Source organism: Gracilinanus agilis, chromosome 2 (genome assembly GCF_016433145.1).
Source record: "Gracilinanus agilis isolate LMUSP501 chromosome 2, AgileGrace, whole genome shotgun sequence".
NCBI classification, from domain to species: Eukaryota; Metazoa; Chordata; class Mammalia; order Didelphimorphia; family Didelphidae; genus Gracilinanus; species Gracilinanus agilis.
The window spans coordinates 573,976,323-573,989,902 of NC_058131.1; the positions used below are offsets into that span (position 1 = coordinate 573,976,323).

Genomic DNA, 13,580 nt, shown 5'->3' on the forward strand with positions numbered 1-13,580 from the left:
CCCCGGCCCCCGCCCCCCGGCTGCCGCCGCTGCCGGCGCACTCGCCGGTCGCTGTGAAAAGGCGCAGGCGGCAGCCGTTCCGGCTCCGCTCGGGTCCCAAGCGCCTCTCCGCGCCCGCACTTCTCTTGCTCCGGCTGCCCGCACCCGCCAAACTTGATGTGACCCTAGCCCAAGACGGCGGCTGCCCCACTCACTGCCCCGCACGCCTCCCCCACCCCCCTCCACCCCGCACTCCCCGGAGCGCACGGGCCACTGACCACCCCCCTCCCCCCACTCCACTCCACTCGGGGCCCCGGCGCCGCTCCCCGCCCCCTCCTCTTGCCTCTCTCTCCCTCCCTCCTCTTCAGCCCCCTCCCGCACCATGAGCAACCTGAAGCCGGATAGCGAGCACAGCACCAGCACCGGCACCGGCTCCGGCCCCGGCATCGGCGGCGGCTTGGAAGAGGAGGTGAGTGTAGAGGCTGCGAGCACTTGGTCAGAGTGGAGAGGGAGCCCCGGGGTGGAAGGAAGGAAGGGAGCGGACTTGTTAGCGCTTCTGCTGCTCCAACCCGTACCAGAGGCCCCTTGAGTTGGGCCAGGGTGGGTGGGTGGAAACACTCCCATGGGGAAAATATGGAATTCAATCGCTCCCCCTGTTGTCCTCCCTTCCTTTCTTTCTGAAAGCCTCCCTGTCCCGCGGGAAGAGGTATGGGTGAGATGCCGGTCGTTTCTTGGAGAGGCTAATCCTTCCCATAGATCACTGCCTCTACTGCCCTCCCCTAGGGTCACGGGGCAGAGGGGCTCAATCCCCTGCAGGTGGGGCAACGCCTCAATTGGCGTGTTTCACACTCCAGTCTCCTTCCTCCTTCCCACTCCCTTCCCCCCTACCCTCGTCCGTCTCCGGTGGTGCTTCCCGGATGGCCCGGGACTGTTTCAGTTTGCTGGAAGGAGCTATAGGGATTAGCCAGTTGGGCGGGTCTCTTGCATAGGGTTTCCTTCCCTGCTGTCCCCTTGCATCCTGACCTCTCCCTGTGACCTTGAAGAAGTAGTTCCAATTTCTCTCGGTACCCTCAGAGTCCAGGCTTTTTTGCCATGGAGGGCAGTTCCACTACTACCACCCCGCCCCGCCAGGGGCTAACAGAGCTATGGCACTGGCGGTTCCTTGGGCCGGCTGGAGAAATGTGATAAACCGAGGGGCGCTGGGGAACTGGTGACTTGTGTCCCTTTTTTTCCGTCCACCCCTTACCCTCTTTCTCGGTCAGCTAATTCTATTTAGGGAGATTATAGTGACAGCCTTGGGTAACTCCTGGAGGGAGACAAGTGAATGGGGTGATATTAACTTTGTTGACCGGTGATGTGTAAGACCCAGGAGTGGGAGGCAGTTTTCTGGAACTACCAGCAGCTGGGTGGTTAATGGGATGGGGAGACCTTGGAATATGTGTTACAGGATAAGGTAGACCAGTGAAAAACTGAGCACTGAGTGAGCCTAAAAACAAGCTAGGAAAGAGGATAGATAGGACTTAACTTGTCTGAGAATAGCCTTGTCCCCAAATGGCTTACTTTTATCATCCCTAACCTCTTGCTGTGTCACTAAAGGGAAGAGAGACTTTTTCCTGCCCCCATCATCCAACAGCATTCTGTCTCAGACCACAGAGGGATGGGCTGGTTATCCACCTTAGACTCCCTTCCTCTTGGCATAAGGATGACCACAAGTCCCTCTCTGGAAGAAGGGGTAGAAAGTACTGCCCACATTGTATCTGTGTGGCCATCACTTCCCTTTAGCTGGATTGGCTCTCCCTTACTCCACCCAGACACCTCTAGGGAGAGAGCATCGTGTGGTGTGTTTGGCGCAGAATGGCGGCTGAGGTCCCACCCCACTAGGCTGGATTCTGCAATGTGGGAGGGACATGCTAACTGTGCCCACTCTTTGGAGAGCTTGTCTAAGGTCATCATTCTCTGTTTCCCCTCCTTCCTCCCAAGTCCACCATACCTTCCACCAATAGCCAGCCCATTCTGAAGAATCTAGGTCTTCAGGTGGGGAGGGGAGATGATGCTTCTTTCTGGTCCAGGGTGGGAAATAAAGTCCTGGATTGTATAGGCACCTGAGATTATAAAGTAAGATGTAGCCAATTCAGCCTTTTGCCATTTCTCTTGACTGGGAATAGCTCATTCTTGCCCAGATCCACAGTTGCTTTCTCAATTCCCATGGTGCTGGAGATTGAGGGAATAGAGCTATATCCCCACTGTTTCTTGGATTGTTTGGAAGGTATTTGAAGGAAGGATGAAAAGCCTCTATGGAAGCTAGTCATGGCCATCAGGAGACTGTTCATCTCTTACTGATCTCAATAAGGGACTTGAAGACTTTCCCAGTCTTTCTTTGGTAGAAGCAATGAGAGCCGAGCAAAGTCCTGAATTCCAACACTTGGTTGGGTATGAGGTTAGATGAATGTGGGGAAGTTCATTAAAGTGACCTTCTTGGGGTCACTTAAGCCCGTGTTGGCACCCTCAGCATGATTCCAGTTTGGTTGAGTCTTTCCTAGAGAATAAATAGCTCCGCAGTTAGGTTTTTAGGATTCAAGACCTCCTCTGGGACTGAGGAGGGCCATAGCACCCTGGCTGGTCCCAGTTCAACTACTGAGATACTTGAACGTGAGCTCTGATCTATTTTAAGTAGGGAGCTAAAGTCATGTAGGCTACATGGGGGCTAACCAGAATGATTGTGTTGTGGGAATGGGGGAAAAGGCTGCTTCCATTTGGGAATGTGGAGATACTAGATGAAGAAGTGGCCTTAAAGGTGGGGATGCCTGAGGAAACCCACAGTACAAGCAGAGGTATAGCCTGGGTCATGCTATGGCTGGGTCATTAGGGGAGGGAGACAGAGATTTCTGACTTGGAGGTCTGAGTTTGTCTCAAACTATTATGTCATTAGGTAAGGCACACCTCTTAGAGCCTCAATTTCTTCGTCTGTAAAATGGGGATGATACTCTGTAGAACCTTCTTCACTTGTGAGACTCCAGTGAAATAATGTATGTAAAGCATTTTGCAAAGGTTAAAGTGCTGTATAAAATCAGTTATTGGGCCTATGAAGGAGAATGGGAGGTAGGAAAGAACAGAATTTTGCAAAATTAGGTTGAAATCAGAGCATAGAAGGCCTTGAATGTCAGACTGAGGAGTTTGAGCTTCATTGCTTGGGCAAAAGGGAAACCCTCAATAGACTTTTGACTAGGAGAATGGCATGATCAGAGCTGTGTCTTAGAAATGGTACCATCTTAGCAGTATATAAGGGAGACTGGAGGCTGTCATAATGGCTTGGAGTCAAGGGTAGTAGTAAGCTCAACCCATGGCTGGGATCCGAGGGAAGGGAGGCTGAATTGACTGATAAAACCTGGATGAGTACTGTCACTGACAGATACTGAAAACTAATAGTTTTTGGATTTGGCTCATACCAGGATTCAAAGATTTCTAATGTGAGTATCTAAGAGTTAGAGGAGAACTTATTGTATTTTATGGATGAGGAAATGGAGGTCAGAGAGGAAATGACTTGACCAAGGTCGCAAAGCTAGCTAGTGGCATAATAGGGATAAACTCATGTCTCATCTGGCTCCCAGCCCAGAACTCCTTCTGTTAAACCTTGCTGCTTTATAAAGTTAACTGAGATTCTAAAGATCCTAGGTGTCACTATAAAGTAATGTGACTACCTTCTCTTCTAAACAAAAAAAAATCCAAATGTCACCAAGATGTGTGAATGCCAGAGAACTGTGGCATCTTCATGTTGTTGTCGTCAATGAAAATGTTTGTCGTGTAAGAATGGATTTAATTTTTAGAAGTCTCAAAGTCTAGTGAATAAAATAGACAGCCAGAGTGGGGAAAAGACCGTCTAGTCCCTAAAACTACAAGGGGAAAAGAGAAGTTCCCTTTCCTACTAAACTGGTTCCAAAGGCAGTCTCCTAAAAGGAATTTGTTGTTGTTGTTTTTAAAGTTTTTAATATCCTTGGAATAAAAAAAAAATAAGTGTGGCTATATCGGGTCTGGTTTGCTTGAAGCAATGCTTTTTAGCCTAGGGTCCATAAAGTTTAAAAAGATATATTTGAGAACTTTGAAATATAATTGACGTCTTTTGCAATCTTGCCTACTATTTTATTCCTCTTAAAGACATTCTGAGAAGGGATCCTTGGACTTCAGCAGACTGCCAAAGGGGTTCATGACATGAAAGGTTAATCTCCAGGTTTAAAGCAAGCATATTGCATGCTGTTAAGTTTCCCTTGTCCTGACACTGAAACTAGGTTCTGGGAAATGAGGTTGGGCATGCTCCTTGGCTCTCCTGCTCCCTTCCACCTTCAGACAGTACTGATGGAGGGACATTCCAATATGGATGAAAACATCTGTGAGGAGGATCCTAAATTTGTGTTCTGGACTTCTCTGAGATGGTAAAGGACAATTAGGGTTTGGGGTAGGCATTTAAGACAAAGGACTAAAGCAGCAGTAGTCAAAGTGTCGTCTGGGTACGCCACCCCCCCAAGGTCTCTCAGACCACCTCATTAGGAGACTCTGTGGGTGTGTGAGAACAAAACTTATTTCTATCATACTACGAAGACAATTTAGTTTCTAGTATAGTAAACATCAATAAATGTAACCCATATAAACAAAAGCTCTTGAGGGGGGAGTTTCCAGTAATCAAGAATGTAAAAGGTCCTGAGACTCTTGAGTTTGAGAGCTGCTGGACTAAAGTATCAAGTTGTACAGACTTGTTCTTTCTGAGTACTTTTATGGCCCTTACAGACACCCACCCAGAGGCAGTGTGGGGCTGTGATTAGAATACAGGACCTTGAGGTCAGGAAGACCTAGGTAGAGATCTCTAGCCATATGGAGAAGGATGGGTTTCTTAAGCTCTCTGAAACTCATTTGTCCTCTGTAAAAATGGGGATAATGCCTAGAGTATCTACCTTATGGGTCTGTGGTATGATTTAAATGAGATAGTATATAGAATGTGCTTTGCAAATTTGAGGGTGTCTCAAAAGTCTTTAGGGCCATTTGTAGTTTTAGCAGTATATAACTTTTATTTATTACTATCTTTGCCTTTTTTTTTTTAAACCCTTGTACTTCGGTGTATTGTCTCATAGGTGGAAGATTGGTAAGGGTGGGCAATGGGGGTCAAGTGACTTGCCCAGGGTCACACAGCTGGGAAGTGGCTGAGGCTGGGTTTGAACCTAGGACCTCCTGTCTCTAGGCCTGACTCTCACTCCACTGAGCTACCCAGCTGCTCCTATTACTATCTTTGCATAAAAAGAGCCCTGGATTTAGTGTGAGAATCTGTGGGATTCCTGACTCTGTGACTTGGCATATCTCTCATCTTGGACCTCAGTTTCTTCACTTGAAATGAGGACATTGGGTTGTAAAGACTACGACAAATTCCTTCTTATTCTGTGATTTTCTTCAATTTTCTTTTGTAAATCTTCCTCCGAGGATTTACTTGGCAAGCCCCAGCAACTGGCTTGGGTTCTTTCTTTATGTATTAAATCAGTCCAGCTTTCATCCCTCACTTTTATTACTCAGGTGGTTCCAAACCTTTTTGCTTTTCCTACAAGTCCTACCTTTCTGGTCATACACCTTACTCCTTGTCACATACTCTTCCACCCAGTGACACTGGCCTCCTTGTTATTGCTTCATCCAAACATTCCATTTCCTGACTCCTGAGCATTTTTATTGGCTGTTGCCTCTGCCTCCTCATCTCTGCCTCCTAGCTTAAGTCTTAGCTGAAGTCTCATCTTCTGCAAGAAGTCTTTGACCATAATGTCTTCCTTCTTGACATACTACCCCCCAGTCCATCCTGAGTATGTCTTGTTTGGCCATAGTTGCTTGCATGTTGTCTCCCCAATTAGACACCTTTTTGAGAGTAAGGACTATTTTTTGCCTTCCTTGGTATCTCTGTTTACTTAGCACCATGTCTGGCACATAGTAGGTGCTTAATTGATGCCCATTGACTGACTGACTTAATGGTCTTTTATAACACTCCTATGTATTAGAGCATCTGAGAAGGTGATCCTGGACAAGTCACTGGACCCCGATTGCCTAGCCTTTGCTGCCCTTTAGTCTTAGGATTGATTCTAAGGGGGCAGCTAGGTGGCTCAGTGATAGAGAGCTAGGCCTAGAGATGGAAGGTCCTGGGTTCAAATTTGGATTCAGGTATTTTCTAGCTGTTTGACCCTAGAGGCAAGCCACTTAGCCCCCCATTGCCTAGCCCTTACCACTCTTCTGCCGTGGAGCCATTATTTAGTGTCATTTCTAAGACCTAAGGTAAGGGTTAAAAAATAAGTTTAAGGGGCAGCTGGGTAGCTCAGTGGAGTGAGAGTCAGGCCTAGAGACAGGAGGTCCTAGGTTCAAACCCGGCCTCAGCCACTTCCCAGCTGTGTGACCCTGGGCAGGTCACTTGACCCCCATTGCCCACCCTTACCACTCTTCCACCTATGAGACAATACACCGAAGTACAAGGGTTTAGAAAAAAATAAGTTTAAAAAAAAAAAAAGCATATCAGGGAAGACAGTGGTGCCCACAGGAAGAAGAGAGCTCAGAATTGCAGCACCTGGGGCACACTGAGCTGATAGAGGGGGGAAGTGCAGTATCTGAGGTGGGACCATTCCTTTGCATTTAGAAATATGGACGAATTGAGGGAAGGAGGAAACTGGGAGGCCAGGGTATTTGAAAGGCAGAGGAGGTGATTGTGAACTTACTGAGGAGGAAGGGAGAGCATCCATAGATCCTGTCCATAGATCCCAATGGCAGCAGGATGGAATAAATCTGAAAGACAAAAGCAGTAAGGGTGACAGAAAGGAAGCTTTTGAAAGTGGGTCGCTGAAAGCTGATTTTTCCTTCTGGTCCTGTGTGTGTGTAGGGGCTGGGGGTGAGGAGCATCTAGCCTTGAAGAACAGCCCAGGAGAGGTGGTATCTTCCAGAGAAAGTTAGGCTTCAGTGAGCACCAGACAAAAGGAGTAGGAGCAAAGCAATAGGATCATTGATGGAGAGTTAGATGAGTCATGAAGGGTCTTCCAGTCCATTTCTCTTATTTTGCAGATAAGGAAGTTGAGACCCTGAGGTGAAGTGACTTGCCAAAAGTCACATAACTAGTAGATGGCTTGAACGTCAGGCTCTCTTGGGTTTGGTATATTTTTTCACTGCCCCATGATAGAGCAAGGTTCCAAATGGCCCAGTGGAAATGGAGAACAGAAGAGCAGTGAGCAGAGCCGAGTTTATCATGGGGTAGAAGAACGGTGGTAGCTGATGATTTGGCCATCTGCCGACTTTGGGGCTGATTTCTTGCAAGGGTTGATGGGAGGGAAAGGGGAGCTCATAAGCTGATCCCTCTGATCTTGGGTATCTGGAAGCATGTTCTGCAGGTAAGGGTATATGTCTGTGTTTGGAGTAGGAAGGTGGCACCCTAAGGGAGGAGTCTGATAGCTAAGGGACCTTGAGGAGCAGCTGCTTGGGTTTGGGTGAGGGAACTGGGAAGCGGCCAGGCCCAGTGGAGCTGCCTAACAGGGAAGCAAGATGTCTTCTTTCCTTCCCTCCTTCCCCTTCAGGGAAGAATACTGTCCCTAGCCACTCTGGCTTTTTCAGAGCTAGAATCAGAATTGGATTTGGACTCGAGGACCTGACTTTGAACCCTGGCCGTATAACTTAGGAGCTGGGTGACCTGAGCAAATCACACCAACCTCCCTGTGCCTCAGTTTCCTAATTTGTAAAATGAGGGATTAGGAGTAGGTGAACTGAGATATCTTCCTAGTTGAAAAGCAATGATCTGTTGTGGCCTTTTGGGTAAGTTACGTGATTTAATCGATTGTAATAGGAAATGTGACTCCGTCGTTAACTAAGAAGTACTGCTGCTCCAGCTCTTACTATAAGTCCCCACCAAACATACCTGCTAGCTTGGGCCCCAGCTCCATCCACCCTCTTGGGGGCACAGGGGGTAGGGACTGTGTCTCCTACTCCTTTGTGTCCCAGTCCAACAAGTTCAGAAAATGCTCGTGTCCAGGTGCTGTGTGTCAGGGGCTCATTGCAGTATGCTTTGGTTCTGAGTTCTGGCTTAGTGGAAGTTCTGATGGGTTCTTCCTGGGTTCTGATGTTTTCTCCTGGGCCCCAGGACGCTGAGCCCCTCTGGGTGGGGGAGGAAAAGGGGCAGCAGCTTCCATACCCCGGCCAAAGATAGCCACTTCAGCCAGCTGCTTATACAGACTGAGCAGAGGTGACTCCGGGGTGGCTGCTGCCTTCTGCAGCCTTCATCCAGCCTCTCCTGGCCAAATGGCACAGCTCCTAGCTGTGGCTGCAGCTCCTAGCTGTGGCTGCAGCTCCTAGCTGTGGCTGCAGCTCCTGGGCCCTTAGCAACTTTCCCCTCAGTGGGGCTGATGAGGAAGGACTTGTAGGCGTGTGCACACACTTCATGGTTTGACTGAGTAAACGTGGGCCCAGGTGACCCAGGTGAGATGAATTCATTTCCCAGAGACTGGTTCAGCTGCCCCAAAACTCCAGCATGTGACTCGGGGCACCTTGCTTGGCTCGGGTCCTGCCCAACGTCACCAGCTTAATAGCCTGCGTGGTAGGTGCCAGTGTTTCATGTGAGGTATGTGCAGGAAGGAGGGAGTGTTCTATCAGGGACAGACGAGGCAGGGACCCAGCTGGGTTGGGAGTTCTAGCCCTGCCACCAGTCTAGTATGTCACTGGGCCAGTTACACAGCCCCAGAGAGCTTAGGTCCTCCTCAGTTAAAATGACTACCTTCAAAGAGCTGTGGGGACTCTCAGATAAGAGTGAACATAAAAGGACTTTGAAAAGTACATATCCGGGGGCAGCTGGGTAGAGTAGTGGATAGGGCGCCAGGCCTAGAGTTGGGATGGCTTGGGTTCAAAGGCAGCCTCAGACATTTCCTAGCTGTGTGACCCTAGGTAAGTCACTTCACCCCCTTTGCCTAGTCCTTGTCATTCTTCTGTCTTAGAATTGATGCTTGACTAGAATCAATACTAACATAGAAGGGAAGGGTTTAAAGAAAACAAAAGTACAAAATTAGTAAAATGCTAAGATACAAATTCATTTCACTTGTCTCAGTCTGGGCAAATAAGTCCCAGTGGTTCCTATTACCTTCAGGATCAAATAGGAAAACCTCAGCTTGGCTTCATCATCATCATCATTATTTTTTTAAACCCTTACCTTCTGTCCTAAAATAGATACTAAGTATTCATTCCAGGGCATAATTTGGGATTGAGTGACTTGCCCAGAATCACAATCAGAAATGTCTGAGGCCATATTTGAACCCAGGACCTCCCACCTCCAGGCCTGGCTCTCTAGCCACCTATATGCCCCATTCAGTTTGGCCCCTTCCAAGGTTTCCAGTGGCTTCCTCTTCATGGCCCTCCACACGCTCTATGATGTGTGATGCTGCCGTTCCTAGGATTTTCCCCTTCCCCAAGCTTGTGCCTTCCCTTGGAGATGACCTGCCTTTGTCTACGGAGGGGCAGTTTTTCATCTTGTCTGCATCAGAGTGCCGGCCGGCTCTTTGAGTTCAGAGGCCACCCTTGTGCTGTTCTTTTATCCCTCGTGCATTGATACGGTGCCTAGAACACAGTAACCACTGAAGCCCTCATTGACTAGCTGTTAAAATGTATATAATCCCAGAGTAAGATGCCAGATGCGTCCAGCCTGCGGGCAGAGCTCTGGCTGAGTATCAAGCCCTGAACTCCCTCCCTGGTGAAGGAAGGAGGATGCTGCCTAGAAGTGAGGCCCTTAGGGTAGGGGATACAGGCAACTCGTGGGGGGAAACGTCCTCTGTCAGTGGAGACCGACACCATCTCTGGCACTTCGGAGTTCTAGAGATCTCCTTAGAATATGGGGACGTTAATGACTTGCCCAAGGTCTTACGGCCACTCTGTTATTGTAGGACCAGATTCTTAAAGGGGTGTTTTGGGCTGTGAGAGCTGCCTTTGGACTTAGGTTGGCATGGATGTAGGGACTACCTAGGAGGTATTACAAGTCTCTTGAATCCTGGGATGAGGAAGGGCTTACCTAAAGTGTTCCTTTGAAAACAGTGAAGTCCTTTTATCCTTTGCTGAGAATGGAGGCCAGGTTCCCATCCATGGCTATTAGACCTGTGTCTTGAAGGGTTTCTGGCTGCTGAAGCAGGCTAGAAGCTGGCCAAACTGGTCATACCTTGTTCTGAGGGTTCTAGTACTTCTAAAAGCAACATTTGGGTTCCCAAATGAGAGAAGGCAGTGGTAGACTAGACCAAAGACTAAGTTTCTTGTAGCCCCTTGGCTTGGTTTGCAGTACAAGTAAACGAATTTTCTGTTTCTCAGTTAGTAATGGAGCTCTTTTGCCTTGGAACCAATACCTAGTATTGATTCTAAGACAGAAGGTAAGGGTTTAAAAAAAAAAAGAGGAAGAAGAAGGGCTTGGCAATTGGAGTTAAGTGATTTACCCAAGGAAGTGTCTGAGGTCAGATTAGAACCCAGGTCCTTCAGGCCTAGCACTCTATCCACTGACCCACCAAGCTGCTCCCTATAAAGAAGGTGATATTGCCTCTTGATTTGGATTTTTACGACAAGGCTCTAGTTAAATGACTTTCCCTAAGGCCTCACAGTTAGCAGAATCAAGATTAGAATTCCAGTGTCCTGTCTGCCTTTCCAGAGCTCCTGGTATTAGACTACAGTACTGCCACCATTTTACATAGTCATTAAGCAGAAAAGTGGTTTAGGGAAAGCTGGGGTGTCATGAAAAGAGCCCTGGCCTCCAAGGTAGGAAACTCTTAGGTTCAAGTCCTAGCACTGTTGACAACTAGCTGTGTGACTTTGTACAAATCTGTTAACCTCTCTAGACCTCCTTTTTTTCCCCCATCTGTAAAATGGGATTAACTCCAAGATAGCTTCTTTCTCCAAAAACCTCCATAAAGCCCATCTCTTTCCTGAGCAGCTCTAGTACACTCATGGCTGTCAGCTCACTCATTTTCCCCAAGGAGCAATTCTCTAGAGGAACTGGATGGACAGAGTAAAAGCCCAAGCCGGATCACCTGCCTTTGAGAAACCAAGTTGACTCTGAGGATGAACTGGTTGCAGGTCAGGAGCTCCGGTGCTTCTTCATCCCTGGCAGGCACCACTCAGCCTTCCCCTCCCCTCTCTCCCAGACCCTTGCTTAGGGACCAGTTCGGTCCTGTTGTTGCCTCCTGGATTTTGCTCTTCTTCTCCCCTAGAGGACTGATCTCTGTGTCTGGAGATTGGAGAACTGCATAAGGGTCCAGTGGGCCTCCAGAAGAGTTAGAAATCCCCTTGAGCCCCCGCCTGCCCCCATTGTACAAAGAAAGCCATGGTGGCTCAGGTGCAGGGGTGCTAGCAAGGTGGGTCACACCATTACCACAGCCTTCTGGGGCCAGGATATGGGACTGGGAATCACTTCTTGGGCCATCTGCTGCTCCTCCCCAGGACCAGTGAAGATGCCATTCATGCTTGGCTAAACTGAAAAGCCTGACTGTCAGAAATCATCAAGGCAGGGTAGATAGGCAGTACTTTAAGCCGACTTGGGACCAGTGTGGGGAAGAGAGAGAGAAGGAGGGAGGGGGAGGGAGAGAGGGGGAGAGAGAGAGAGAGAGATGAAAAAATGCTTGACTAGAGTTTATTGGACTCATCTTCCTGGGAGTTTGACCCTCCTTTATTCTAGTTGCCAAATTTCATCGCCACTGAGGTAATCCAACTATTCTTCTCTGCCCAAGACCAACTCTGGCTTTTTTAGCTTCTGGGCTGACGGACATGTTTGCTTCTTCCAATTGAGTGGATGGCACAGGGGGGAAGGTGGGGGGAGAAGCCACTAACTCCAGCAGAAAGCTTTTTCCCGACTTTAGCTTTTGGCTAAAGCGATGCTCCCCAACCTGGGAAAAGGGAACCTCAGGCATTTGGGACTAGAGCCAGGCAGAATCTCTTTCCTCAGGTTGAGTGTAACCTCTGAAGGGCTTTGTGGCTTCTTTTCCCCAAAGACAAGGGCCTACCTCAGGAAGACCTTTTGCTGCTCATCCTGTTTTATTAAAGAGTTTTATTCCTAGACTTAAAGCTAGGAGGGGCCTCTGAGACCTTCTAGTCCAATCTTCTAATTTTACAGATAAGGAAAATTGAGACTGAAAGGGGACTTGGATAGTGCCACATAGTAAGTGTCTGCAACAAGATTTGAACTTGGGTCTTCCTGACCCCCCCCCCCTTTCCATGATTCTCTCTCTTTGCCAAGTATAGAGTCCTTCTTTAGGGATCATAAGTGAAAGAGGCAGGATTTGAACTCAGGTTCCTTAATTTCCAAAGCCAGTACTCTTTCTCTTTGACCATGTTACTTTATTCCAGAAGGTAATCTTGGAGTAGGACCAAAACTGAGTTTTCAGGTAGATTAAAGGGTTGGATTGTCCTGCAGGCGTGAGGATTTGTGGGGTGCTAGGATCATCCAATCCTTTTCTGGTCAACCAGGGCTAGAGTAGGGTGGTATGAATGGGAACATTTTGGTCCCATGAGTTTATAGAACAGAAGTTTCAAACCTTTTGGAGTGTCATGGACCTTTTTAGCAAATTGGCCTTTTCTCAGCAAATGGTTTTAAATATTGGAAAAAAATTACATAGGAAACCAATTATATTGAAATACAAGTATTAGACTATTTTAAACAAGTTCACCAACCCCAGTTTAGGAATCTTTGAAATATCCACCCTTGTTCAGTGAAGAGAAAGTGGTCTGTTACCTACTATTATAGCCTTCCCAGAATGCTGTGAGGCTAGAATTAAAATTGGCTCTAATGACACTGTCCCTCACCAGTTGCAAGAGTTTGGACCAGTCCCTTAACTTTTTCAGATCACCAGTTTACTCATCTGTGAAATGGGAATTAATTTCTGCTCTATCTGCTCTTAGGTTTATTGGCAGGATTAAATGAGATAATTGGATATCAAATTCCTTCCAAAAGTAGAAAGTGTCGTGCCATTATGAGGTGGTAGGACTGCAACCCTCTGTCTTGCACCAGTAATTGGAAAATGGAGGAAAGAAATAAGCATCAAAGTACTTGATTTTTCTTTCTTCCTCCGGGTCTAACTCAACCCAGAGAACACATCTTCAACCTTCATTGTACACCTAGAGGGGCAGCTGGCTAGTGCTGAAACCAGGATGGTGGAACAGCCCAGTTCCTCCCCCTGTTGGTTTGCCCTTTCCCCTTGTTAAGGAGACAGGAGCCCCTTTGAGTGGGGAGAGGGAGCAGATGGAAGCCCGTCTGCCCAGCAGAGCTTTGGGAATGACCCGGGACTAAGGTGGCTCCGGGGTAAATGAGGAGCTCAGTCTCGGGGGCCAAGATGCCTGCTCTCCCGTCACCACCACCCCCTTCTCTTTCCCAGTCTGTGCACAGCACTTGCTCATTCCCACTCAGTGCCTTATAAGTCCTGAGTTTTGCAGACTTCATTGCTGCATTCCATCAGCCTCGCGTCAAGTGGCCCAGCTCTTGGGGGAGAGTAAAGCTCAGCGAGGCAGTCTGGTGCCTGTCAAAAGTGGGACCTGGGGGTGGGGAGGGAGGGAAGAGCAGGCCCCAAAGAGAGGATGGGGTGGTTTTTTTCCTC

The 13,580-nt window shown here is 48.1% G+C and overlaps 1 protein-coding gene across 1 annotated transcript in view; it reads left to right on the forward strand.

Annotated features, from left to right (window-relative positions):
• Nucleotides 1-13,580, forward strand: part of RBPMS2 (RNA binding protein, mRNA processing factor 2) — a 69,332-nt gene that overhangs the window by 10,841 nt on the left and 44,911 nt on the right. The window contains exon 2 of the mRNA XM_044665348.1: nucleotides 348-448. Coding sequence (XP_044521283.1) covers nucleotides 362-448 — 87 coding nt within the window. The 5' untranslated portion in view covers nucleotides 348-361. The remainder of the gene's footprint in view (nucleotides 1-347; nucleotides 449-13,580) is intronic.